The sequence below is a fragment of the Pongo abelii genome, chromosome 1 (assembly GCF_028885655.2).
Source record: "Pongo abelii isolate AG06213 chromosome 1, NHGRI_mPonAbe1-v2.0_pri, whole genome shotgun sequence".
NCBI lineage: Eukaryota > Metazoa > Chordata > Mammalia > Primates > Hominidae > Pongo > Pongo abelii.
The window spans coordinates 229,462,709-229,481,361 of record NC_071985.2 but is presented as its reverse complement, the minus strand read 5'-3'; the positions used below and the strand labels follow the sequence as shown (position 1 = coordinate 229,481,361).

The window sequence follows — 18,653 nt, the reverse complement described above, 5'->3', positions numbered from 1 at the left end:
TTCTGGGGACAATTTTTCATTATCTGGATGGCAGCTGATTCCTCATGCATTAGTATACAGTGGCAATTAACAGAAGCAGAAAAAGCCCCCAAATTAGCAGGAACAATAACACCTGTCAGGAAGGGGAAGCAAGAATTCCCACACAGCATGCTTCTGAGCTCTGGGACCAGGTCTGAATTGCAAAGAGTTTGAAGATGGGATTCAGTGTTGACCTTGGAAGTGGAGAGGGAAAAGTTTGCTTGTTTGTTCCTTCCTTGGGGGCATAGAGTGTGTGCTCCCTTTAGGTGACATCATTGTCAATCCAGTCATAGCCCCTGGACAGCTGACATGGAAACTTTTCCAGGATTGCTCAGGGGCAGCAGGGTTTATGGGACAGGTGTTCCTGCCCGAGGTAGCTAATAGCCACCAGAGACTTGACCAGTGGGAATGTTATTTAAGGCGAGAGTATTGAGAGAGACATGAGTGAAGAAGGAGAGACATGAGTGAAGAAGGAGAAAAGTCGAAGCCTCCTGAGAATGGTGCCATTTGCATAGTGTGGGAAAAGTCCTTTCCACAGACCAATAAGATATGGTCTCTCTCTACACAATGATTCCATAATCTGAACATTCTTGTGTTTGGCAAGATGCTATTTCTTTTTAACATGGAGAAAATTGAGATAGACGTGGCTGAAATATTTCTAAGAGCCATCGAAGGAATCAAACTGGTACATTTCTCTCTGAGTTTTGATTTCCAAACATCAAAAATCCTGTGTAATTGACTTCTCAAGGGAAACCTTTATGCAAAGTGACTTATTATCAAGTGGCTTCATATGGACAAACCCAGCAGGGTGAGGGCACTGCTGCTGGATGTTAAGACCCAGGCATAAACTAGAGGCTGTGGGTCTCTCTGAAACCACCTTGACAGTGACCAGTGAAGAGTCCGGCACACAGCAAAGCTTTGATGGTGGAGGGGGAAGGTTCTAATCCTTCAAACTAAAAGATTGCAGTTTGATTCCAAGCATTAATCGATCATCCAAAAAGAAGAATATGCTTTTATTTAATCTATAAGCAGAGCCACCTTGAGCTACTCACCTAAATCACGTATCTGTAAACTGTGGTCCATGGGCCAAACATGGCCACTGCCTGTTTTTGGAAATGAAGTTTTATTGGAAAACAGCCCCATTTGCTTCTTTGCCCATTGTCTGCGGCTGCTTTTTTTGCTACAATGGCAGAGTTTAGTAGTTGTGACTGAGGCCATACTGCCTGTAAAGCCTAAAATATTTACTATCTGGTCTTTTAAGAAAAGGTTTGTCTACCTGGGATCCACATGAAGATTTACACATGGAAGGAAACTACTCCTGGCTCTTGGAGAGACTAAATGATGGGGCGGATGCTGTAAACACCACATGACTTCTCCCATGTTTTCTGCTGTATTCTAAGTGAGCAGCATTCCAAAGAGAGGAAATAATGAGGAACTCTTATGAATTTTCCATATTTCAGCCTGCTTCCTAGAAATATTATTGGGGCCACATGTCAGAAGTCCCAGTCCTTGTCCAACCATCATGAGGGTCTGTAGTTTTATTCTCATAGTTGTAACATTCTAAGCAGGAGCCCAGGAGCCCATTAAAACCCACACTCCAGGTTTTGAAGCACACGGCTGTTTACTTTGCAAGAAAAGTTTGTGCAGGGTTCAGTAAACTGTTGATCTTGAACTTATTTAACAACAGAATGTGGCCACAGGTGTGTGGGATTTGGATTTAGATGTTTGGTTTTCTTGGGGACGCTGGAGCAGAGAATTGCGTTTGTCCAGGCTTTGTTTGCTGACCAGGGAAAGTCATTTTTCTTCTTTAGCATCAGGCACCCAGTTTGTCAGACAGGTTAAAAAAAATGCGGGGTGGAGATGGGTTAAATCGATCCCAGGTGTGAAGGCTTAGCTAGCTGCATCAAGGGGTCCTGTAGAAAGCATAGCTGTTATATTGCATGTGTATGTCTGCCCAGACCCTCTTAGCTGGTGATTAGCCCATAATGCACCCTTCACGTTTTAATGTGGGAAATCTATTAAGAAAATTTACACAAAAGGCAGGAGAAGGGCCTCCAGGGCAAGGCCAGCATCAGAAATAGATCATTACCCTTCTTTCTGTTAAGTTGGTTTCTGATTTTTTACCCCTTAGTTATAAGTTTAGTGATACATCATGCAGCTAAGATCACATTATCATCAGCATCACCTTCACCATCATCACCATCACCATTATCATATCACTACCATCATCATCAGTGTCACCATCATTATCATCATCATGTCACTATCACCATCATCACCATCACTATTATTACCATCACCATCATTATCACCATCACCGTTATTACCATCATCACCATCACCACCATCATCATCATCGTTACCATCACTGTCATCATTGTCACCATCACCACCATCTTCATCACCATCACCATTATCATCATCGCCATTATTATCATCACCATCATCACCATTACCATCATTATTACCGTCATCACCATCACCATTATCATCATCACCATCATTATCATTACCATCATCACCACATCACCATCACCACCATCATCATCACTATTATCATCATCACCATCATTGTCACCAGCATCATCACCATCACCATCATTATCATTACCATCATCACCACCATCACCATCACCATCAGCAGCAGCAGCAGCAGCAACCTCCTTCTCATCACAAGAAGCACAGACACAGGATGAGCACATATGCTTCGTGACAGCATGGCTTTCTCTTGACTGGGCCAGAGGGAGTGTGTGGGTACAGAGCAAGAGGAGACTGAACAGGCAACCCACCCTCCACAGCTGTCCATCCTTTTCAATCCTTCCTCTGCACATGAGGTCTGAGTTGGGTCTCAGGAAACTTGGCACATAGATAGGGATTACCAGAGCTGGTAGACACCCCATTGTTGGTGGGATTAGGGGTGGTCCCTGTTGCATAACTTAGCTTTCAACTCATTAGCAAACCAACTTGGCAGTCCCAGAGAAGGGACTTGCCCAGAGGTTACAGCAGGTGCCACAGATGGGGCATAGGTTTATGGGAGGTCATTGGCCAGAACTGCAGTGAATGCAGCACCTTTATTCAGGGGGCATCGGAGCAGCTGTTGCCTGTGGGTGAGCAGTACTAGTGCTGCAGGCACACAGTAGGTGCACAACAAACAGTTCCTGAATCAATGGATAGAAGAGGGCTTGGGAGAGACCCGCCATACTTATGTGTTTCCTCCACTGTTTGCCGGATGCTGTTATTCTGTGAGTCCTGGAGAATCCCTTGTGAAAAACAAAAATTACCCCCAGAGACGGGGAAACAGGAAGACAAAGCTTGTTTTCTGGCTGTGCCAATGTGTAATCATTTATGAACAATTTCCCCCATGAGGATCATATCCAGCAGAGAGGTAACATCTGTTTAAGAGACTGTCCTTGGGAGGCCGCCAGAAAAATCTTGACACTGAAACCCGCCATGCTGAAACATGCACATGCAGTGTTCTCACCCCAGCAGCCCAAGAGGTTGGTCAGGTGTGAGGGGCGGGTCTCTGCAAAGCAGACACCAAGATGGAGCCCCAGGCGGAGACAGGACAGTTGCTTGGATCTCAGGTGGAAGGACATGGGGAGATGAGTAGGAGGAGGTGCTGTCACCTGCGGGCTTGGCGGGCTCCCTCACTGCCTTGATCTTCCAGCTTCTCAGGTGCTAAAGTGGACCTTCCGAGTAGCCCTGGCTGGCTGGTAATGTCCCCAGCATCTAGGTCCCAGGAAGGATGTGACAGATGTGTAGTCAGGAAAGAAGGTGGTCTGTGGTAGGGACCAGAGGCAGGAGCTGTTGCAGGCCTGCCCTCCTGTCTCCCCAGTCCTGTGTCTGTGGTTAGTGGCAAATGTTGCAGAAGGTTTTGGGACAGAGGTGGGGGACGGGAAAGAATCCCTGCTTTCTGCCATCGTGCATGTGGGTGTCAGCAAACAGTTCATGACCAGAGCTCTACCTGCCCCACTTCTGAAGTGGCTGGTCCTTCTGTCCCTGTCCTGCTGATTCCAGTGCCCCCCACCTCCGCATTCAGGGATTGGGGCCAGGGCAACAAGGCTAGACCATGGATTCTCCTTTGGGGCTATGGGAAGCATCCGCCGCTGGCCTGAAACTTTCATTCCTGGAACCTCGTGAAGCAGTGAACTTCTTAGCGAGGACTCTGGAAAGAGGAAGATTTCACCTCGTGATCCGGGTCTGTGAGGGTGTCATCCCATGTGCTCTTCTTTTTACCTCCCCAATATGTACTGGCCCATCCTGGCTCCCCCTGGGTCAGGCCAAACCCTGCTCCCACTCACAGGCCAGCACCCTGGAGCTCACCGTTCCAGAATAGAAGAGTGAGACTGGCCCAGGGTGTGAGAGGAGAAAGGCGTCATGAGGAATATCTCACCCAGAGCTGACCTGCCTCCGAGTAGAGGAGGCAGGTGAAGGGCTTGGCAGGTGTAAGAAAGAACACAGCCGCCCATGATCCAGGTCACGGCTTGGAGACTGACAGGGTGGTGGAAGGAGAGAGCCCAGAGCTGGAGCTCCCCCTTCCTGGACCCCGGGTGAGAGCAGCCTCATGCCCGGGGCCTGCAGTCGAGGAGGAGAGAACTGAGCACCTGTCATGCTGCCCCGAGTTCCCTGCTGTGGATAGGACCTGGCATCCCCAGCTGGGTTGGGGGGATGCGCCTCCACCTTTCCCAGCCCCCCTCACCTCCTGAACCTGGTTTCATGGGTGCCCTCTTCCCTCTTTCCTTCTTTCCAGGTCTGGCTGTCCATCAGATCATCACCATCACCGTCTCCCTCATCATGGTCATAGCTGCTCTCATCACAACTCTTGTCTTAAAAAATTGGTAAGGCTCCTTGGGCCCTTCTGGCCCAGAAATGGGGGACTACAGGGGTCCCTGGGTGGTGAACACAGAAAGGCCCCTACTTTTCAAAGCCAGCCTGTGCTGCTGGCTTCTGCCCCGGGCAGTTCAGCTGCCACAGGCTGCTCACCGTCCAGTGCTGCCCTTTGGCCCGGCCCCTCTCCTGGTTTCCCTGCAGAAGGCCAGAGAGCCCAGCCTTTGTGACAGAGCTTCTCAGGGTGCGTGTGGTCCTGGGTTCCAGATTCTTCGTCTGGATCCAAGTGTCCCTTGGGATGTTGTCCACCCAGAGCACAGTCCCTATATCTTGTCTCCTCTGCCCCTTCCCTGGAAAGGTAGGGATGGGGCCTTTCTGCCAGCACCCAGCAGGGTCCCACGTCCCTTACTCAGGCTTGGCGGCCGGTTGCTGAACCAGCCCTGTTTGTATTCTTCATTCCTCTCAAAGCCACTCTGTGTGCTGAACTAGGTTACCGCTTTGCTCCAGGCAGCCTGCCTTTGCCTATTTCCTCCTGGAAATTGGCCTACTTTGAGGCCAACCTTGCTGGGTGTACACACCTGATAAGCCCCTGAGAAATCAGGGGACTGCTGGGAGGCCCTGCTGCTCGAAAGCGCCTTGGGGACCTCACCTGCCTGCAGCCACTCCTCCAGCAACTGTGTCTCCTTTCGGCATCTAGGCTTAAAACTCCCTCATAGAATAACAGACCCAAATGGTCCCCTTGCTGCCTGCACACAGCCGTATGCATCAGACAAGGCTGATGGTGGAAACCACATCGGAGCCTCAGAATCACAGGGGAACACAAGAAAGGGAGAGAAAAAGCCAGGCTCTGGGATCAGAGGAGGTGGGACTCCTTGGCAGGCTGCAGGAGGGTGGAGGTAGCACAGCCCCACAACAGACCTCCCACTTGGCTAGCGAGGCCTCAAAGCCGCCTCCTGATAGGTAGCAAACTGGGACCCCGGGCATTTTCTGGAGACAGGTGATGAGAGAACAACACAGAGCTCACAGTGGGGCTTCTTAGGCAGGGGCTGGCCAGAGAAGGGGCTTTGGACCCCTGGACTGTGTGGGTGTATGGAAGGACAAATCCCACTGGCCATCTCGGTGAAGGGCTTCATCTCCCCAGAGACAGGGGACTTTGTAGCCTGTTCTGTGACAAGTTGATGACAAGCCTTCATCTTGCTTTTCCCACACTCGAGCTTATAGCAGACCTTCAAAGAGCCCTTTGGGAGAACAGCCCGGGAGGATGGATGAACAACTATGAACCTGACCTCCCTCTGAGGAAGACTTTGTGGGTGGGGCTGCCCCCTGCGTTTGGCATGCACCTTCTGACCTTGGTGTATGGGGTAGGGGGCTTCTTCTCCAGGAATCAGGATTCCTTTCATTGGGAAAACCAACGCAGGAAATAACCAAGACTTAGAAGGAGATGGGCGCATCCCCCCTGCCCCTTGCCTTCGTGCAGCCCCTCCCTGTGCACAGGCCCTGAGCGTGAAGGGGAAGGGGCAGGCAGGGGAAATGGCCCCCAATGCGGGGCGACGTCCTCGGCTCCCCATGCAGCAGGGGAGGGGCCTCCCAGCCAGCCCCCTTGTCCTTCCTGTGCTCTCATCATAGAAGCGGCATCCGGGGGCCTCGATTCTTGCTTTGTCGAGTCCCTGGACGGACGAGGGTAGGAGTCCCATGGTCACTATAAGTGGCCTCTGGAAGCCCCTGTGGTTCAGAGGAACTAGACCATAACAGGCAGGCATGCAGGACACTTCCCTCTGCAGACTTGATCAGGGATGAAGGACAAGCCAGCTCGTCATTTCCAGCTTGTGCACGTGCCCCCGGGTGGGGCTGAGGACAGGGGCTTTCTCACTCATCAGCTTTCCCCAAAGAAAGGTCCATTGTCCATTCTGAGATGAAGGAACGGACCACCCCAACCTGTACCCAAAGGCTCCCATACACTCTAGGCCCCTCTGGCAGGAAGGACCCACCACGGCTTTTATCCCGGTGAGGCGTTCATGGGGAAACTGAGTCAGCACCATGGTCTGGCTGATGCTCTTTAGTTAAGCAGGTCCCTAGCTCTGCGATCACACAGCTCACCACTTACCCCTCATCCTCCCTGCTGTAATAGCCACATTTAAAATTCAAGTTTCATTTTTTTTTTTAAAAAAAAAGAGTTGATTGCTTGATTGTGGTTGATCTTTCTGAAGAGGCTGGGAATTACCGTTTAATATAAAATGATGCGTAGCTCACACCTGCAAGTGAAAGACCCACAATGGAAGTCTGGAGTTGTGTTTGTGGGTTTCCGGCCTCTGCCCGTCCCCCCACCCCAAACTCTTTCTCTTCCAGCTGTGCCCAAAGCGGGAACACTCGTAGGAACAGCCACCAGCGGAAGACCAACCAGCAGGAGGAGAGCTGCCAGAACCTGACGGACTTCACCTCGGCCCGGGTGCCCAGCAGCCTGGACATATTCACCGCCTATAACGAGACCCTGCAGTGTTCGCACGAGTGCGTCAGGGCGTCTGTGCCCGTGTACACCGACGAGACGCTGCACTCGACGACGGGGGAGTACAAATCCACATTTAATGGAAACCGGTAAGCTTGGGCTCTGCTAGACACTGCAGCCGTGAAGCTCTTGGTGGTCCCGACCCCCGGGGGCTGGTGTGGCTGAGCTGAGAGCTGTTGGTCGGTTTAGGTCTTCCCTGAGGTCGCTTTGAGGGGCCCAGCCAAGGCAGACAGCTAACTTGGCAAAACAAGAGAGGGAGGGTTGATAGCAACAGGCGTTTAGCTGCTCCCAGAGAACACAGTGGCTGGAATTTCCTTCCAGACCCCTGGACGTGGGCGGTGGCGGGAAATGCAGTCTCCCAGCCCTCACTCTGAGCCATCATCCTTCATGCCCCAGAGCTCAAAGTCCAGCCCCATGGTTATCAGCCTCCTAAATGTCAACAGATCAGGACAGCCCCCCACTGGAGTCAGCGTCTCTGAGCCCCGTCAATAAAATGTCAGTGGCAAATTTAGCAAAAATATCAGATACCTACCAGACTCCCAGACCGGACGTATGTTACTAAATGCTCCTCCTTTTTTATTATTCATGTGTAATCCCTCAAAGAAAATATACCCCACAACCATCCCTGGGAATATTTAAAAAACCCTTGAGTCAGCTTTCAAAGGTTTGTCCAGAATTAAAGTATCAATAAGCTTTTTTTTTTAAGTGAGCATACATTTATGCATCATTTTGTAAATTAAAAAAACAGTCTCCAACAACTTGAAGAAAGGAGGAGGCTGGGAGGCTGCCTCGAAGGGTCCATCGTGAGCAATAGAATTAGCAGCCAGGGTAACACTGCCCCAGGCCCCCGGAAAGGGCTCCCCTGGAACCCAGGGCAAGGTGACTGGACTCGAGTTGTTTTAGAAAGGGCTGGCTGCATGCTCCCTTTCGTTGTTTGCTGATTTGTTCAGGGGCCCTGGAGAGCGAGGGCTGCCGGGGCTGCCACATCCATAGTTACTGTGTCTTTGTCCTGTTGGCTAGAATGAGCAGATGTTCCTGAAATACCTTCTGGCCACGCCTCTTCTTGCGTGTCCACATTGCATTCTGCCATCTGCGATATTCTCTGTCTTAGATGTTCCCCTCCCTTCTGGAGGAGGACAGTGGCGCTCAGAACCTCAGAACTGTTGTTCTAAACCTCAGTGGTTTTACACTCAGACATTTGGGGAGCTCATGGGTGCCATTCCAGCCTTCCAGAAGGCTGAGTTCACAAATAACCGGCTAACAGATTTCCAAACCATTTCACTGAATATGTGGATGTTGGCTTGGACATGAATCTGGGCCAGCCAGTGCTTGGGCCGTGTGGATAGAGGGTAGAGGGCAGAGGGCCGTGGGCTGGCCTCTGTTGCTTCACTTTTCCCACCTTCTGTGCTTGTGTTGTGCAGGGAGGTGGGGTGGGGGGCTGTCCAAGAGCAGAGTTGGCACAGCTGGTGTTCTCGGGCCCTGGCATGGAGGCATCGGATGGAACGAGTTCTTGCCTTTTGGCCCAAGGTCATGCTCTGTTGGGTTTCACTGGCCTTGGGAAATGGTAGCTTAGTCTCAAAGGTGACAAAATATGGGGGAGACATTTTGGGAGCCAGGTTCCATCCTTTCTGTCATGGGCAATAAAGTGGGTCAAATCTGCCATCAGAGGCAGAGACCCCAGGCTCTGGGCTCATCCTGCAAATTCAAAAACGAAAATCTGGAGTCAGCACAGCCTTCCAGCCTGCACAGCAAAGTGCTCGTGTGCCCAGATTCCTCAGTCTGTGTCCTCCAAAGCCTCCCAGGGTAGAAAGCGTTCGTGTGTGAGGACTTCTCCCAGCCACAGGAAATGGGGGGGGTGGTCCTTTCCTGGCAAGGCCAGGAGTCCACATTAGCCCTTCCTTTCTCAAGAAGCCAGTCCCCACTACAGGCCTGCCCCGGCTTGCCTATCATGTGTCATGTACCAGCACGCCAAAGCCCATTTTTCTGTTCACCGCAGACCCTCCTCTTCTGATCGGCATCTTATTCCTGTGGCCTTCGTGTCTGAGAAATGGTTTGAAATCTCCTGCTGACTGGCCGAAGTCTTTTTTACCTCCTGGGGGCAGGGCAGACGCCGTGTGTCTGTTTCACGGTAGGTACCTCTCTTTGGACACTCCTGTTTTCATTCCCTTTCCTCCCTTCCCCACTGCCCTCCCCATGCACTCTTTGGGATCATTGGGAGCTCTTTTAGACATGGTACGTGGATTTGCAATGGCATCACTTCTCTGAACATGAGCCAGGGGGCTGGGCTTTTGACCTCGATGTTGGATTTGTTAGAAGTGCCCTCGCCGTCCCAGGGGAGGAGAGTAACAGGCACTCATGCACCCTGATTCCACGTCCTCACTATTCTTATCAGTGCCACTCCTTCGCTCAGGAAGGCCACCACGCGCGTGGCCTACGTGGCAGAGAAAGTCATTCCCCGAAACAAGCGACAATTACAGCTCTCATTTCCCACAGCAGGAAGAGATTAGGACAGCGGCTAGGGAGGCAGGAATCGCGCCTCCGTCACATGTCTTTACATCGGGGGAGGGCACAAGGCAGAATTAAAATACAATTTTGAAATATAAAAATAAGAGATAAGAAAGAAAATGATAAAGAAAGAAAGGGAAGAGTTGAACCATGTACTAATTTGAAGCCAGGAACCGGCACCAAAACAGGATGAATTTTCCATGCTCTGCTGGATGGGAACATTTGGTTTGCTTTCAGTGATATTAACTGTAATGCTAACGTTAAATTGCCTCCTTCTGTGCTGAGTCTTCGGAGCACTCGGGCTGCTGAGGGGAGAGAGCACTGCACCCTCATGGCTGCACATCCCATGCGTTCTATAAGCACAGCCCATGGGTGCGACCTGAGGTTTTCGTGGTTCTTTTCGACACCGGGCTTTCTACACATCCTCATCTTGCTTCCTTCCAAAGGTGACCTAAGATCCCTTCCATGAGTAGGGAGCCCTATTTCTAGGATAGAATACCAATATTTGAAAATATCTTTTTCTTACTTTTTGCCCACTGTCTGATATGAGGGACTGAATGGACAATGTCCTCAGGGGCCCGCGGACAGGGACGGTCCAGAGGACTCAGCCGGCTGCACCTAGCTGGGGGCGGGGAACCAGCTGCAGTCAGAGAGGGGAGTGAATCGGTCAGTTCCTCATCCTGGCACTGATGAACCACATGTTTGCTCCAAATCAAATCTCTAGCCCTCACTCCCTATCCCGAAGCCAACATGTTCTGCCAACTGGCAAAGAAACATAATTAGATTAGAATATGGGAACCGAGCTGCCCTGCAAGGGCCTTTGCTGTGGCAGGTAAGAGGCAGGTTGTCCCCACCATTCAATGGGGGGATGTGCAGCCTAGAGCATCCATCAGAAGCCAGTGCCTTTGTCTGCCTCACCGCAGCTCCCCTCATGAAGGGAGCCCCCATTGGAGTGCCACCAAGCTAGCCGCAGGGAGCTGGCTTGCTAGCAGTGTAGTCCGCGACCCGCCTGGTAAAGCCTCTGTAGGGACTGGGTCCTGATGGTTGCCAGCATCTCTGTTATGATTTTTAAAATTTGTTAATGCACAATTCATTGACCTGGGAGATGCGAGGCCTTAGAGTCAAAGACCCTCTCTCCCTTCCACCAAGAGCCACAGGCCCACAGAACTGGAGAGGTCAACTCGGGGGGACAGCCCCCTAATATGGGTGTTTGCACAGCAGCTCGTGGAACACTTTTTACTTGCCCAGTCCTCCCAGCAATTCCTTTTACAAGTGGGGAAACTGAGGTAGTGGGAGGTTAAATGACTTGGCCGAGGTCAGCCAGGTTGTTAGTGGTGGGGCTGGATCACCCGATGGCTGCCTGGCTCCGGGACTTCCCCTGCCTACTTCACAGGCCTGAGCCCAGGGATCCTTCTTTTCCATTGGAACAGGAAGCTGCAGCACTGACTTTAAAAAAAAGATAAAATAGGGCAAAAAAAAGTGTTTTATTTACTCATCTGCCCCAGAAAACCTTCGTGTCTCATCAGCCTGGTCCTCCCCTTCCAGCAGCACGGGGCACTGAAGACCCCCCAGAAACACTGTTGGTGGGCTAGCCCCGTGCTGCAGCCCCAGGCAAAGGCAAGAGACATGGGCGCCCCCAGATGGGCCCCAGGTGGACCCCGCTTCCCAACTGTGCCTGAGGAGCTGTTTCAGGACCACCGGCATTTACACAAGGAAACATCTCTGTGTCTAAAGAGCTGACCCCCTCCCTGTGGCTCTCAGGTAGGTCATCCGCAGAGTTCAGAAGAGCCCGTGAGGCTTACTGAAGGCAGCTGCATTCAGCCTCGGAATCTGCCGACACGAAGCCACGGCCCACTCCTGGTGGCCTCCTGAAGTAGCTGTGGACCAGGAGGGCTACGCACACAGCCTCGTTAGTCCTTGATAAATGCTTGTAAGATTCTGTTGCCGATTGTGGGACAGACCGTTTATCACTCACTAGGATGAAAGCGTTGGGATTCTAAGTATCCCCTGAATCTTGCAATTAATGCCTGGACATGAGCATCGGGTGCAGAATAGCCAGAAACATCTCTCAGATTTGCTGGGGTACTTATTGTCCCTAAATAAATAGCAATTAATACTAAAACATTTAATTAAGGTTTAAGAGCCAGTGGAGCTATTTCTCTCTCGCATAGCTGGGAAGCCTCTCCAAATGCATTTTTAATGATGGTGCAGCCGTTTGTTACCACACCATTGTCTTCTCAGTCTAATCCGTGTGCACATTTGGGACCCAAAGTCAGCCAAGTTCGTTTTCCTGCACGCGGTTGTCCGGAATGCCAGTGGCTCCTGGGCAGATGTGCACCCCAGAGTTCACCTTCGTGATAGAGTCCAACACGTTCTTGCCTCAGACCACCTTTGTGTTGGGGCCAGATTGCTCTGGACAAAGTGAAGCTGGCCCTTATGCTCCAAGGAAGGGGGCCTCGAGAGCAGGCCTGCATTGGCTCTCGGACTAATTCGCGGTCATCTTTCATACAGCAGGTACACTTCAGCAAACCTCGTTAATGTTGATCTCTTTCCCTTTGCCAAGGCCGCTTCATTCTGAACGGAGCCTGCAAAGTCATAAAAGCTCTTGAATCTGAAGCAAGTGAGAAGTAAATCATGCACTATTATTATTTTCAAAAACACATTGATCACTAATAAAAAATAGGAAGTGTACCTGTGCCTTCCCACTTTGTTCTTCCAAAATATACATTAATAGAATATCAAACTTGTGTTATTCAAAGGAGCCTATTTTTCAAAGCAACATCCACACCTTTCTGGAAGCTATGCTTGCTGAGCTGACAACAGTACCATGAAAACTTTGAGAGAAAGTAGCCACTTCAGATTGTCAAGAAATTCTGCTCTACCCCAGGAATACCTGGCAGTAGCCTGTTTGCTCTTTATTTGTGTATTTATTTATTTGTTTGTTTGTTTGTTTATTTATTTTTTTTTGCAAAAGCAGACATTGGTCATTACACCCAGTGACCCACTGTGAAGCATGCAGCCCAGTGGGGCCAGGCCAGCCGAGAATCTCCTTCCAGGCAGCAGAGGGCAGAATTTATCCCAGATCCAGATCTGGAAGATGGCTTTGCAAGATACACACAGCTTCCTTTTTTGCCCAGGGAACCTCGGGTGGACATTCACCTTCAGCCACGTTATTTTCCAGCCATGGGGTCCAGGCCCCACCTTATCTGTCTTTCCCAGCTGGCCTGGGATCCTCAGTTCTTCTCTGGGCTTAGTGCCAAGATGAGAGGCTCACGTGCTAAGTGTGGCACAGAAAAACACAAGCAGCTGAAGTTTGAGCAGCAGAGTTTTGGCAGAACATGGACAACATGAGACCCTCCTCCTGGGCCAGGGGCTGTGATCACACCTTGGTCTTTCAGGAAACCTCTCCACCCTCTGCAAAGCCAGCGTGGCTCTGGAAATGGTCATTCAAGGTGCAGGATTGGCGCCATCTCTCTCTCTCTCTCCTCTCTGCCTCTCCTCTCTGTCTCTCCCTCTCTCTCCCTCTCTCTCTCTCTTTTCCATCCTGAGACACAGAGTAGAGAGAGATGCCTGTAGTCTTGGAAGAGACTCCCTTCCCTGCATAGCCAGGGATGTCTGGCACAGGCTGCCACCCACTCGTTGATCCTCCACGTCGTGTCGGTGGCTCCCTGCATCAGCATCTACCTGCAGGCAGTCCCCAGAGGTTGTTTCATGCCATTAGGGATGGGTCTCAGGGACTGAGGACAAAACTGCTTCACACCCCTGCCACATCTCTGAGCCTCATCCAGTGTTGATTCCCTACTCCGGGCCAGGCACAGAACTGGAACCTGCATGAACCAATGGTGAATGGGCAGGGGACCCCCGTTCTCAGGGGGCTGTGCTGCCAGCAGGAGATGCTTTGCACATCTGCCCAAATAAAGCTCGATGCAGATGGTCCCATGCACAAGATGTCACCAAGCAAGTGCTCCAGGAGACAGAAGTAAAGTAGGGGATGTGTGTAGGAAGGAATGGGGCACAAGAAGCCCTCCCCAGGGAGGTGATCTTTCCAGCCAAAACCTGAAGGATTTGAGGCTTGAGATTTGCAACTTGAAATCAGGGAACCTGGAACGCAGAGAGGAAGAAGAAGAGGAAGAGTGAGGTGGAAAGGCGGCCGGGACCCAGTGCAGAAGGATCTGAGGAGCCAGCATGGGAAGTGCAGGGGGCTTTTTTTCTTTTCTTTTTTTTTTTTTTTTTTTTTTTTTGAGACAGAGTCTCTCTCTGTCGCCCAGGCTGGAGTGCAGTGGCTCGATCTCAGCTCACTGTAACCTCCACCTCCGCCTTCACACGGGAGACTTTCACATGGGAAAGGGGCAGAATAAAGTCTACCTGGGAACACCTCCGGAGCATGGCCAAACAGACGCAAGGGGTGGAAGCTGCTCCTCCGGCCTTTATTCTCCTGTTTAAGGTCAGGATTAAGGATTGGAAAGCAGCCGGGGCCACGGTTCATGCAGGAAAGTATTCTTATTAAGGTGGCAGCCATATGACTTATGGTCCAACCCTGAACACATTCCAGAGCGAAAGGTTGGCCTTGTGAGCAATCAATGATCAGGGAACACAGGGACAGCAGCTTACAACCGGTGACTGTGCCGGGACACCGGGACCCAGTGTAGGGTCTCCAAGCCTAGCTTCTAGTGGCCCCAGGATTTTTATCTCCCTTTTAAGAAAAATTGTAATTGTAGTAAATATATGTAACATAAAATTTACCATTTTAGGCCAGGCGCAGTGGCTCACACCTGTAATCCCAGCACTTTGGGAGGCTGAGGCCGGCGGATCACCTGAAGTCAGGAGTTTGAGACCAGTCTGACCAACACAGTGAAACCCCATCTCTACTAAAAATACAAAAATTAGACGGGCATGTGGTGTGTGCCTATAATCCCAGCCACTCAGGAGGCTGAGGCAGGAGAATCGCTTGAACCCGGGAGGCGGAGGTTGCAGTGAGCTGAGATCGTGCCACTGCACTCCAGCCTGGGTGACAGAGCAAGACTCTCTCTCAAAAAAAAAAAAAATTACCATTTGACCATTTATGCATGTCTAGTTCAATGGCATGAGTGCCTTTACCGTGCTGCGCAGGCATCTTCACAAGCCGGCTTTTCACCTCCTTCCATCACCCTGTATTAAAACTCTGCACCCACTCAACACTCGCTCCCCTTCTCCTCCCATCCCCTGGCCCCCCATTCTCCTCTTTATCTCTGGATTTGGTGGCTCTGGTACTTCCTATAAGTAGAATCATACAGCATTTGTCTCCGTATTTTTTAACTTTCAAAAAAATTACCAAGATGGACATATAAGAGGGATATTTCTCTCTGTGTGTTGTAATAATTACTCCATTTTTTAAGCCCCTCTTCCCCAAATCTGGGGAATGTGGAAGAGGAAGGCAGGGGTGGGGCACAGCTGGAGTAAGGCTACCAAGAGTGACCTGACGCTGACCCAAAGGCACGTCCCCTTTATTTTTTTTTTCTTTCTTTCTTTCTTTTTTTTTTTTTGTGAGACACAGCCTCACTCTGTTGCCCATGCTGGAGTGTAGTGGCGCCATCTCGGCTCACTGCAACCTCTGCCACCCGGGTTCAAGTAATTCTCATGCCTCAACCTCCCAGGTAGCTGGGATTACAGGTGTGCGCCCCCATGCCTGTCTAATTTTTGTATTTTCACTAGAGATGGGGTTTCACCATGTTGGCCAGAATGTCTCCTTTCTTTACATGCAGTGACCTCTGTGCCCACAGCAGCTGGTCTTCCCACAGTAGCTGAGCAGACACTCCCCTGTAGCCTCATGGAGTTGTCCCCACAGGTGTCATTTGGAGACAGCAAGCAGGAAGGTGACGCCCAGGGCCCAGCCTCTTGTCCAGGTGCAGAGGGGCCAGGGAAAGACCCAGCCCCTCACCTCCGCCTTCAAATGAGTAGACTCTGGCACACTGAGTCTCCTGGAGATGATCAGGGACACAGTGCTGTGCAGGAGGAGCTGTTCTGGGGCCTGCCAGCCTCGCTGTCCACTCCTGGGATGTGTCCTGCAGAAGGCAGGCATGTCCCACCTGGGGCCCCTCCTGCCCAGTCCCAACCAGAATCACTGCGATGGGCTCAGTTGATTCAGGAGAGAGAAAACCACACCCTTGTCTTTGGGAAGAACCAGGGAATGGACCCAGGACTGGCAGTCGCTGACCTCACCTGGGGAGCTCTGAAAACCCACGTTCACAGGCACTACCCCGAGACCCTGATTCCGGGTCTCCAGAGGTGAGCCTGGGAATCTGTATTTCTGCTAAGCTCCAACGATGACAATGACGGAGCTGGTCTGGTCGCATGCTGTGCGTGCAGCTGCTGGAAAAATTCTAGAGCTCCCACTGGGTGTTTTTCCGACTTCATTTTGGGATCAGCGGGTACACCTGCCCCATCCTACCACTTTCTGATATGTGTCATCTGCACAGATGAGGATGCAGTAGCATTTTCTTTCTACTGTTGAGGGTCCTGATTGCCTGTAGTTGAGAGGAGCTCTGAGTGACAGCAGAGGGACCCAGACAGCACCCCATCCCTGTGACAGAGACGCAGCTTTGGGCAGAAGGTCCCCAGATGGGACCGTGATGTGTTCCAGCTCACTTGGCCATGCCCGGGGTGACTCTGTGAGGGATGCTGACCTACTGGGGGCTCTCACTCAGCCAGGGAGACTGCATTTTCCATTTTCTGAGGCTGGGGCTGGCTGGGTGGGAGCCGCCCCTTCTCAGCCTGCCCGCTGAAGGTGGCAATCGCAGTCAGCCCACCTGACCTGTGCCCAGGTGGGACTCGCCTTCTCTCTCTTCAGCAAGATCACCTCTGGGGAGATGCGGGAGGTGGATTTTCTGATGCAGTCCATTTATCTCTCCGAGTCCTGGCCTCAGGGATCCTGCAGCTGAGCAGTGGACGGAAACAGACTCCCTTTCTTCCTGCAGCACAGGAGCGGAGCAGGCCCAACGCTACCCCCCATGGGAGGAAGCTGGACAGGGAGTGAGAGCAGGGCTGCCACACACAGGCCCTCTGATGTGCACGCCTGGGACCAGATGCCCCGGCACCCCCACCATGCGTTAGTGGAGGGGGTGGTCCCAGCCCCTGGTAGCAAGCTCAGAGCTCTGTAGATGACCAGAATTCCACAAGGTTCAGGCTCCCACTTCATACCCCTGGGATTCCCAGTGTTTCTTCCAGTTCCTGCTGACCAATTCTAGTGAGGCCTTGTCCACGTTCCAAGGACCCCTCCGTGTCAGTGAACCGATAAAGGGAGCGATCGGGCTCTGCATGCGGGGGTCCTCTGTGTGGGGGTCCCGGTCGACCGAGAACCCCACGGACTCGTCGCGCCCTCAGCCTGCTGCCATTTAATCTCTTCTTGTTTTCTTTCCACACAGGATTCCGTTGGTGAACCTGTAAAAACAAAACAAACAAAACAAAACAAAAAAGACAAAACCTAAAACTAAGCTATCTAAGGGGGAGGGTCCCCGCACCTACCACTTCTGTTTGCCGGTGGGAAACTCACAGAGCAGGACGCTCTAGGCCAAATCTATTTTTGTAAAAATGCTCATGCCTATGGGTGACTGCCTTCTCCCAGAGTTTTCTTTGGAGAACAGAAAGAAGAAATGAAAGAAAGGAACCGGAGGCAGAGAGACGAGGATACCCAGCGAAAGGGACGGGAGGAAGCATCCGAAACCTAGGATTCGTCCTACGATTCTGAACCTGTGCCAATAATACCATTATGTGCCATGTACTGACCCGAAAGGCTCGGCCGCAGAGCCAGGGCCCAGCGAATCACGCGGAGAAATCTTACAGAAAACAGGGGTGGGAATCTCTTCCGATAGAGTCGCTATTTCTGGTTAATATACATATATAAATATATAAATACAAACACACACACACACACTTTTTTTGTACTGTAGCAATTTTTGAAGATCTTAAATGTTCCTTTTTAAAAAAAAGAATTGTGTTATAGGTTACAAAATCTGATTTATTTAACATGCTTAGTATGAACAGAATAAACCAGTGTTTTCTACTTTCGCAACTCACGTCACACACATATTACACACATGTGCGCATACACACACAATACACATACATGCATATAGACGCATCTATTGGAAATGCAGTTCCACAGGTGAGCATGTTCTTTCTGGTGACCTGGTATTCCATCACTGTTCACCCCAGGGGACAGCCTCGACCCAGACAAGGAGGCCCTTAAATGACAGCCTGCATTTGCTAGACGGTTGGTGAGTGGCATCAAATGTGTGACTTGCTATCTTGGGCCAGAACTAAGAATGCCAAGGTTTTAGATATGTGTATATATATATATATGTTTGTGTATATATATATACATATGCATACATATGATTTTTTTTTTGTTTCACTTAAGTGTTGGAAGATGCTACCTAACAGCCACGTTCACATTTACGTAGCTGGTTGCTTACAAACGGGCCTGAGCCCCTGGTTGGGTGGGTGGTGGATTCTTGGATGTGTGTGTCATACGAGCATAGACTGGATTAAAGAAGTTTTCCAGTTCCAAAAATTAAAGGAATATATCCTTACGATGTGTGTGTGTAATGTCAGGGCAGAACTTAGACATACGTGAAGGGCCCCAGTTGGTTTGAAAACGAAAAATAGTCATTCTGTGTGCAAACCACAAGGCTGCCCCACTCGGGCAGCACCCTGGCCTGGCCTGTGCTCATTGCCTTCCCTTGTGCAGGTGGGCAGGTGTCGCCTGCTTTTTCTAGGGCCCAAGGGTGACTTGGAATCTTGGGGGAAGCCTCGGCAAAGATGC

At 50.9% G+C, this 18,653-nt stretch overlaps 1 protein-coding gene across 2 annotated transcripts in view; it reads left to right on the top strand.

Annotated features, from left to right (window-relative positions):
• Positions 1-18,420, top strand: part of AJAP1 (adherens junctions associated protein 1) — a 130,494-nt gene extending 112,074 nt beyond the window's left edge. For both annotated transcript variants that reach the window (XM_054542359.2, XM_024239251.3), the window contains exons 3-6: positions 4,769-4,856; positions 7,192-7,437; positions 9,345-9,476; positions 17,254-18,420. In XM_054542359.2, the coding sequence (XP_054398334.1) occupies positions 4,769-4,856; positions 7,192-7,437; positions 9,345-9,417 (407 nt within the window). In that variant the 3' untranslated portion in view covers positions 9,418-9,476; positions 17,254-18,420. The remainder of the gene's footprint in view (positions 1-4,768; positions 4,857-7,191; positions 7,438-9,344; positions 9,477-17,253) is intronic.
• Positions 18,421-18,653: the final 233 nt, after the last annotated feature.